Here is a 10135-nt window from a genome sequence, read left to right as displayed (position 1 = left end):
GCATTTTCCCCAGAAAAATCTGTTTACATTGTAAAAACGGCAAACAGTCATGATTTCGATCTGAGAAGCTGAACTTTGCAATTAACAGTGGGAAGACTGCATTTCCTGGTGGAACATTTTCCCCTGGATGAAATGTACAAGCACTAATGAAAATATCAGTTATCCAGTGTGCGGTAGGTATTTTCATAGAGCTCTGGGACTGAAGTGAGTAATGTGGCTCTAATTAGGTGAAGAAATGGGGCAGGGAAGGTGAATTCCAAGAAAGGGATAGAAAATGTACATAGAATGATCTGGCCAAAAGGAACAGGGAGGGGTAAAATTTTCAAAAATACCTCAGTGACTTAGGAGCCTAAAGCCCATTTTCAAACTTAACTTAGGAACATTAGTGAGACGGGCTCCAAAGGGTCAGATATGTAAAGGCATCTTTAGGTACTTAGCGATGCACACAGGTGCCTAGCATTATATAAGAGCTAAGTATTTTATTAGTTGGATTTAAAAAAAAAATCATATCTACATCTTTAGGTACCTAAAATCTGGCTCAAAGTGCCTGACTCAATTTTGGAAAGCACCTAAATGATTTAGAAGGCTACATTGCATTTTCAAAAGACATCCCCCTGTCCCCGACTTTCCTCTGGACTCACTGAATCCTAATTCCATGATTTCTGTACATTCAAGGATTCAGAAATTCTTAACAATTTTACTGACCATGTAAACAACAATTTTTATCCATACATCTCAACGAATTTTACAAAGGTGGGTACGTATTAGCTCCATTGTAACAACTGGGAGACTAAGCAACAAAGAGGTTGAGTTAGGTCATGTAGCAAGACAATGGCATGGGTAGGAATAAAATCCAGCTCTCCTGACTCCCAGTCCAGTGCCATGTTGCTTTTCCATGAACCCTGAAATGTGATAATGAAAAATAAATAAATCACATAAGCATAAGAATGGCCATATTGGGTCATACCAGTGCTCAATCTAGCCCTGTGTCCTTTCTTCTGACAGTGGTCAATGCCAGATGCTTCAGGGGGAATGAACAGAACAGGGCAATTATTAAGTGATTTATATGCTATTGTCCAGTCCTAGCATCTGACAGTCAGAGGATTAGTCATCCTGGCTGATAGCCATTGATGGACCCAGCCTTCATGAACTTATTTTTTGAACCCAGTTATACTTCTGACCTTCACAACATCCCCTGGCAATGAGTTCCACAGGTTGACTGTGCATTGTGTGAATACTTTTTTTTGTTTGTTTTTAAACCTATAGTCTATTAATTTAATTGGGTGTCCCCCGGTTCTCGTGTTATATGAAGGAGAAAATAACACTTCTCTATTCACTTTCTCCACACCAGTCATGATTTTATAGACCTCTATCATTTCCCCTCTTACTCATCTCTTTTCCAAGCTGGATAGTCTGTTGTCTTAATCTCCCCTTATTTGGACGGTGTTCCATACCCCTAATCATTTTTGTTACCCTTCCCCATATCTTTTGCAATTCTAATATATCTTCTTTGAGATGGGCCAACTAGAACTGTGGGCAACATTCAAGATAATACTTAGTCCTGCCTTGAGTGCAGGGGACTGGACTAGATGACCTCTCGAAGTTCCTTCCAGTTCTATGATTCCATGTGGGTGTATCATGGATTTGTATAGCGACATTGTGATAGTTCCTGTCTTATTATCTTTTCCTTTGGAAATGATTCCTAACATTCTGTAACTTTTTTGACTGCCGCTGCACATTGAGCAGATGTTTTCAGAGAACTATCCATAATGACTCCAAGATCACTTTCTTGAGTGGTAACAGCTAATTTACGCCCCATCATTTCATATGTATAGTTGGGATTATGTTTTCCAATGTGCCTTACTTTGCATTTATCAACATTGAATTTCATCTGCCATTTTGCTGCCCAGTTTTGTGAGATCCCTTTTTACTCTTCACAGTCTGCTTGGGACTTAACTATCTTGAGTCATTTTTTATCATCTGCAAACTTTGCCACCTCACTACTTACCCTTTCTAGATCATTTGAGTATGTTGAATAGCACTGGTCCCAGTACAGGCAATATTCATTGCAATGCGTCACTGGTGAATCACATCAGGGAACCACATGCCATGGAGATTCAAATGCGCTCTGCTGTTAATTACCTTACATGTTGTGGAGTAACTTACACATGTGCAAATTCAGTGTAAAACATTACCCGATTTTGTGGAGGGAGGGCATTTACACCTTTTTTGCAGTGACTTTGTACTGCTGTAAATGACCAAATGAGATGCAAGGCAAAGAACTGTCAGGCTCAAAAGGTACCTCTGTGTACAATCTTGGGTTTTTTTTTTTTTTACTCTGAATGCCTCAGAATGAAAGGCACTTTCATGCCTTATTCATACATGGCTGACCGCTTCCAATGGCACACCGCCACATGCCAGGTACTGTGAAATACAACATTTATCAGAGCTACAACCTGTGTATAGTGAATGGGATATGTGTGTGTGTGTTCACCTTTCCCTCATTGAAGGAAACATTACAGAGTAAAACATACTCTGATGTGAACTTCTCCTCTATGTCATAGAGTTTAAGGCCAGAAGGACCAACTAGATCATCTAGTCTGACCTCTTGTATACTGCAGGCCACCAACACCCACACGCTAAATCCAACAACCGAAATGAGATGACCGAAGTATTACAGCCCACAGGAGACTAGACTGTTCTGTACCACAGGCAGAGAATAGGAGGGACCACGGTGCACCAGTGCTCAAGGCCCCCATGTCATTATGTACTCACCTCTGTAATAACATGGAGATAGATTATGACATGTAGAAGACCAGCTCATGTGTAAGTTCAGAAGATGACAGAAGGACCTTTACATTTAGACCTTGACCCAAGTGGGTATTAGACCTTATTTCAGTTGTTGGTACAGTGAACAAGGAAAGCCGCACTTTGCACTGGTGGAGTTTAACCCTGCCTGGAACCAAGAAAGGATTAAACTTCCTTTCCTTTCCAGCACTCAGTTTGCAATGGTACAGCAATGCCGATAGCTGAAATTGAGGCTAATTCCCAGCGCAGAGAATCTGGTATCGTGATTTTGTTGCTTTTGTTTGAATATCCATGTTAGTACCCTTCCCCGTAAGAACTATGCCCAGTATTTACAAATGCAGGTGCCTGAATATAGGCTTCTAAATCCATATTTAGGCGCTGATCTAAAAAGAGCCTGATTATTTCTTTAAAGACACTGAGCACCTGCAGCACTCATTGATCAGAGCTTTTGAAAATCAGGCCATTTATCTTTAGGTACCTAAACATAATGCAGCACCTAAATGTAGATTGAGGAAGCTAACTCAGGCACCTAGCTGCACAAATTTGGGTTTGCATTCCTGCCTTTTCTTCCCTTATATCAGAGTCAGGTGTCTGGCTCCTTCAAAACCACAGTAACCTCATGTCTGTGATCTGTGTTGTCAGATATAGAAGTAAAAGCAATAACTATAACAAAGAACAATTGCAAAGATTCTGACAAACCCCCTTTTGTGTGTCCAATTAGATTGGAAAGTAAGTGTGTGTGTGAGAGAGAGAGAGAATTTAGTGATGGGAAAAACACTTTTATACACTGTGAAATTACATATAAAACATAGACCTGTGTTATAAAAATATTAACTGTTATGCACATAGATCACTAAGGCGTCACCATCATCAAGTTCACCCAAAACAGTAACAATGTATCAGGTCAGCTGAAACACATCCAGATTGTCAGTTTATGAAAGGGAATAGTCAATCTGCAGCCAGGCCCCAATCGGTGTGTGGAACAGCCCCAGCGCACCACTCCCTTCTGCCCCTCCACTCTGTGCTTGTGAGATTTCAAAACTGCCAGTTTAGCCTGCCTAGGTAAAAAAACTGGTCAAGCAGAAGCCAGGCTGTGGGCAAGCACTGTATGTCCCTGCCAGAATACTGGGGCCTGGAGAAAACCCTGCAGAAGGCAATGAATAGCTGCCACAAAAAATCAAAAAGAGGAATCAAATGGGGGAAAAATTGAACCCCCCTATCTGAGGCCAAACAAAATGGTCACTGTGCAGACACCTGGGGGGATGTGGCTCACAAAGTGATTAGCTGTTGCAATGCCATGCAAGATCCATAACTGCAAGTCTCCTGAGTGCTTAGGGATAATTCAGTGACACCTCTTCTCTGCAAGGTCTGTGGTATATTATTTGGATGAATGAGGAAGCTCTGTCTAGCCCCTGTTAGTAATTCTTGGTGTGAGTCAAATCTCTTAACCAATGGGCTCAAGCTTTCTGTTGTTGTTTTTTTTTTTTTCTCTCTTGATCTCCTTGTGTTGCAACATTAGCTTGTTACGAAAGCAACTCACAATATGCTAAGCTTTTCACAATGTCACCGATACCCTACTAGGATCAATCAGCTTTTGTTGACAAAACTGGCTATACAGTCTATTGGAATTTTTAAGGTGTTAATCCATTAAGTAGCTATTCTGGGTTTTGTTTTGTTTTTCCCCTTAAGACTTAAATTAGAGATCAATAAACCTATGGTTTAGATTATACTAGAGGGGAAATCCTTCCTCTCTTCTGTCAGGTGTTATCACCACTGCTAACACTGAAGACCTGCTGTCCCAAGCATCCCTGGCTAAAGCACCCTAAAAACAATTCCTCCTGCTTAGAAACTTTCACTCAGAGGATGAGCCAGAGAACTCTTGTCCTCAAACAACCACCTGGATATTAGGCACCTTTCTCTTGGCCTCAGAAACAGGATAAACGAATCCTCTGCTCTTATGCAATGTCTTGTCTGTGGCTATATTTTGGAGAGTTTTTTTTCTGGGGTATTGTCCTTCCTATAGCCTCGGTTGGGTTGTTATTCTTGAAGGGGCTGGTAATTAGTGTCTAGTTTTAGGAAATTCCTTTGTTAGGTGTATGGATCTTCTAGTCCAGTGTCTCTCAACAACCGGTCGAGGGACCTGCGCTGGTCCCTGACAGAGTTTAGGAAGGCTGCAAGCCAGTCCCTGGTATCGCCGAGGTTGACAAACACTGCACTCGTGCGCTCTGTTTCAGGTGATTGCAGTCGGGATCTGTTTCCCCTCTCCCCCAGTTGTGGCTTTCCTCAGCTGATCTGTGGGGCAGCCCCTGCTTGGGAAGCTACATTTATATTAGTGCAAATGGCGAGGGGGGGGGAGATAATCTGTTTAACACCCCCCCCCACACACACACACACACACATTGGAAACAAAGCAACTGCGGGTCAGGGTTCTAACGCAGGGTGTTGCGGGACAGAGCAGCGATGGGACCGGCTTTCACCGGGCACAATGGGCAGGGCGGGCCATGCCCCCACCATCACTTCCCAAACTGGGAACCCGGAGCCCCTTGGACCTCGCCCTCTCCGCTCGCCGTGTCCCCCAGAGAGGCCCCGCTGTCCCAAGCAGAAGTCCCGGCAGCCAGCCCGCAGCTGCGGCTCCCCGGCCCCGCATCCCCGGCAAGCCGCGGGGCGAGAAGCGGAGCGCGCCCCCCAGCCTGGCGTGGCCCGGGAGACCTTCAAATGCAGCCGCAGCCGCCTCTTGCCGCCAGAGCGCAATTCCCTAGAGGTGAATGGGGGATCCCAGGCACCCCCCCACGCCCTCCCCCCTCTGCTATTAATTCCCGAGGATCATTCATTTCCCTGGGATCCCTCCCGCTCTCTCTCTCTCTCTCTCACACCCCCCCCCAGCCCCCTGCCTCGTGTGACCCTGCTGGAAAACGCACTAAAAATAGACCCCCCCCCCTCCCCGCCCGCCCGCAGCCATCCCCCCCCCCCCCAGTTCCACCGCCGGGGCACATGGCGAGCGAGGCTCTCCCTCGGGGTGGAGGGGAGCGGGAGCGCTCCGGTACTGCAGAGCCAGGGCCGACCCCAGCACAATGCCGGAGCCTCCGTGGCGAGAAGGGGGCCGGGAAGGGGGGCGATGCTGCTTAGCTGGGGGAGCTAGAGGGGGGAAATAACCCGGGCGCCACCCTGCCCCCCGCGCCCCTCCCCACGCGCGCGCGCGCGCGCCCCACGGATCGATCGCGGGCTGCCTTGCTGCAGTCCTGCAAAGGAGTAGTGGGAGTGGGGGGCGGGAGGGGGAGGAAGGGGGAACCGGGCGGGAAGGGGGGCAAGGAGCCACACATGTCACATGTGCTTTCGAAGACGCCCGGGAGCATCTGCAAGCTGGATGTGGTGGAGGATGCTGCGGCAGGTGATCCACAGAGGGCTCCAGTCGTTTTGCTACAAGCTGGGCTTGTTCGTGAGCAGGCACCCGGTGTTTTTCCTCACCCTGCCCGCAGTCCTGACCATCATCTTCGGCTTCAGCCTGCTCAACCGCTTCCAGGCGGAAAGGGACCTGGAGACGCTGGTAGCCCCCAGCCACAGCCTGGCCAAGATCGAGCGGAGCTTAGCCAGTAGCCTTTTCCCCCTGGAGCAGTCCAAAAGCCAGCTCTATTCGGACTTGCACACCCCGGGGAGGTATGGCAGGGTGATCCTCCTCTCCAAACCAGGAGGCAATATTTTGCATCAGGCTGATGTGATCCTGCAGATCCACCGAGCCGTGCTGGAAATGAAGGTGAACTACAAAGGCTATAATTATACTTTTCCCCATCTGTGTGTGTTGAGCAATCAGGATAAGAAATGCGTGCTGGATGATATTATTTCAGTGCTAGAGGATCTGAGGCAGGCTGCCCTCTCCAATAAGACAACAGCCAGGGTGCAAGTGAGCTATCCCAACACTAAATTAAAGGTATGCTCTTGCTGCATGCTTTTGCCAATTAAAGAGGCAGCAGTTCATTTCTTGTCCTAAACAGCAACCAGGGAACCAAAATATGAAGCATTAAAAGGGATGCATTTCCTTTCAGGGGCGGGGAGGCTGTGGGTTGAGGGGAACTAATGATGAGAAGCATTCAAGGAAGGAACCAGCGTGAGACCCTGCCCTAGTATCTTTAAGGGTTAATCCATCAGAGCAGGGCATGGGGTGTGTGTGGGGATGGGAGATCGATCACAGTTTGTGGGGATTGATCATTGAGAGCTGGGGTGCAAATGTATCTTGATTCCCTATCTACAGTCCCCAGCTGGCATGCCAGAATCATCCACCTTTAACATGGTCTCTCACTGACTCTGAAGGTGTGGTAGGAACAGCAGAGGATTTGTACTGTATTGATTCCAGGTGTCCTGGCTTTTCTTTTTCTTCTTTACCTGCATGCATAGGAAGGGGTGGACATTTTCTCCCAGTGTGAAAATAATTAGCACTGCCACTGACTGCTGGGCTGGAGTACTGGATGAATCCCATCAACAAGAGGTTTCCAGCAAAGGCAAAACAAGGCAAAAGGCTAACTAAGTTTCAGTCTCGCCAATGGAAGTAATATACACTCAGCCCAAAACACCTGCCCATTTTAACGCTACCTCCCCCTACATAGTGTTTTCACCTCTGGTGGGTTTTCTAGGCTGGTTGTTGATTAATAGAACTTGTCTGCTCAGAGCAAATAAGATGTAAGGTCTTCAGGAGGCTGGTGAGAGAAGTTTCAGGGATTACTGCCAATGTGACTCCTCCAGGAGGCATTGCATTATCTGCAGGAGTTACCTCGTCAAGTGTCACAGAATTACCTAGCGCATAGTTACTCATGGGTCAGGTGTAATCCCACAAAAGGAAAAAAATGTCTTACGGTCTTTCTTCTAAGACGTTGAGGCTTCTAGTGGATTTTTGTTTCTGCCTTTCATTGGAAGACACGCATCCTGGGGTGTGGAGGATGGTAGAGATTTTTGTAACTACTGGCCAGACCCTGAAGTTATTACTCTGCCCTTACTTTTTATTTCTTATTTATTGATAACTATACAAGACACCAAGGTAAGGCCGTCCTTGCCCCAAAGAGTTTACAGTCTGAAAGAGAGTACCTTATTGGGTGTTTTGTTTCAGTAAAAACTATCTAAGAATTTGGTTCAACACTGTCTCCTGTGTCAAAAAAACATTTCGTAACAGGAGAGAGGTGGTCGCTGGAGTTGAATTAGGGTTGTGTGAAGTTGAAAAAATGTCCTTATTTGTGTAAGCGCTGCTCTGAGAGAACCCTAGGGACATCTAACTGAGCTTGGCAAAAGGAGGTCAGGGTGATCTGCTGTCTCTCTTTCCCAGAAGATGTCCAGAGTTCCTGCTCTAAAAATAAATAAGGAAAAAAATAAAAATTGCCATCTGCTAGTGACTGAGCCAAATACATGTAATGAATGAATTCTAAACACTGGTAAGGACTTTCGCAGAGCCGAAAGGCCTGACCCTGAGAGACGCTCCCTACCTGCCAAGCATCTTTAACTCCAAGGAAGTTGCCAGGTGCTCAGCATTTCTCAGGAGAAGGAATTTATGCTCCTTAGTCTCTAGCTTTAAACTTGGACAGGGCAGGGGGCAGGAGCTTTCTATTCACTCGTCAGTACTTGGCTGTGGGAAACCAGAATCCCTGACTGATTGTATTAGAATAAAGTGAATTAATTATTGTAATTGCTTGTTATTTGTATTAGTGAAACGCTGAAAAAACCCACTGGGCTAACTACTGTGGAAGAAGAGTGTTCCCAGTGTTTCTGAGACAGCTTTAAACAATCCTTCGTGGGCAAAGTTCATGGTCCCTCAGAAGTGCAGTTTGTCGGTGCTGGTTCTCTTTCTCATCAAGGGCTGGGTTGTAACCGCCAGCTAGCCCTGAGTGATGGGTGGTGCATCGCTGTGCCATCCCAGGAGCAAACTAGGGAGCTGGTGGACTCAGAGCCATAATTCCTCCTCTGCCACCTTGTTCTATAGTAGGCACTTCACCCCCTTTCATGGAGCAACTGACTCTACGACTGGGTGCCCAGTTACTTTGGCCTGCTGGTAAGATGGGAGAAAAGCCAGCTGCTACTCCCTCTGCTTCCTTTCCACCCTCCCTACTCACTGGCTTGCAGTGGGAGAGTATGGACTGAGTAGCCACTGCTGCCCCAGAGTCACAATCTGAGCAAGGCTGATTTGGGACCAGCAGTGCCTTTGCTTCCTCAGACTCCCGGGCACATAGGAGGAAGGGCTGGGACAATCTAGCCCTGTGAGGATAGCTCTTGAGTGGTCAGTGTGTGTTTACAAACAAACACTTTGTATACTTGTCCACTTAGCTAGATCACTGCCTGGATGTTCAGCATGGGAGAACAATGCCTGAGGAGCCTGGTCCCAACGTGATTATCTAGCACATTGTCAGAGGGCTGGGGGGGTTTCTATTTTTTTTATTGCTTTTCAGTGAAACAGTGAAGTAAGCAGGCTGTGATGTGACCCAGCTTACCGAATACTGAACAATGGAGAGCTAAACCCCCCACACCAAACTGGATCCTGCTCCCCTGTTGTACTCACAGCCCAGCCTCCTACTCCTGTAAACTTCCAGGGCAGCCAACGAAGCTGAAGCCAACGGGAGAAAGGACATTAGGTTTTAGCCTGTTGGTGCCAATGGACTTTTCCCTGGGCAGTGATTACAGGTAGGGCTCTGTGATCACTCCTCAGATTGGCCAGATCGCTTGTAAAAATTATACCACTTGTCTGTGAACTGGAAAGATGTCCCCAGTGTCTTTATTCTGTTGCGGCCAATAGGTGTGTGCCAGCCCGAGTTTGCCTGAGAACTTGAATGATGATCTTCCTCAGATGCAAGCAGGGTTTGGTTTTATCGGTGGTCCCTGTAATCTCTGTCAAACAGACCCTTGTGAACAGCACAAATTTCCATCCCTTTCTACTGATGAGTCCAGCCACCAGCGGGCCTTGCTTTTTCAGTCTGAGTTAAGGGTTGACAATGAGTCAACTCTTGCCAAATCCATGGGCTTCAGTGGTCGTTTTGTGTGAATAATTTGAGCGGGATTTTGCTCCATCTCAGTGAACAGTCTCAGTGGTATGGTCTGTCTGTTCTGGAAGCAGCTGGGTAAAATTGTTAAGAAGCAGCACCAGACAGCCTGGGAGGTACAAGCAAAGAGCTGGGATTTTCCTATTCAGTCGCTTGCATGAAGTCGTTTTTACGTGTCCACACCCCTACTGTAGTATTTGAGGGCCTCACATTCTTTACCATATTTATTCTCTTCACAACACTTCTGGCAGATAGGGCAGTGCTATCATCCCCATTTTACAAAGGGAGAATGGAGTCACTGAGAGTCTAAGGCCCAG

At 46.7% G+C, this 10135-nt stretch overlaps 1 protein-coding gene across 2 annotated transcripts in view; it reads left to right on the top strand.

Moving 5' to 3' along the window:
* The first annotated feature begins 6133 nt into the window (after positions 1-6133).
* Positions 6134-10135, top strand: part of PTCHD4 (patched domain containing 4) — a 125456-nt gene continuing 121454 nt past the window's right edge. Inside the window, exon 1 of one of the 2 annotated variants that reach the window (XM_077811534.1) lies at positions 6134-6559. In XM_077811534.1, coding sequence (XP_077667660.1) covers positions 6134-6559 — 426 coding nt within the window. Of the gene's footprint in view, positions 6734-10135 lie in introns of both variants that reach the window. The other variant, XM_077811533.1, reaches the window with a different exon arrangement.

Source organism: Eretmochelys imbricata, chromosome 3 (genome assembly GCF_965152235.1).
Source record: "Eretmochelys imbricata isolate rEreImb1 chromosome 3, rEreImb1.hap1, whole genome shotgun sequence".
Classification (NCBI taxonomy): domain Eukaryota; kingdom Metazoa; phylum Chordata; order Testudines; family Cheloniidae; genus Eretmochelys; species Eretmochelys imbricata.
This window is presented reverse-complemented; position numbering and strand designations above follow the sequence as displayed.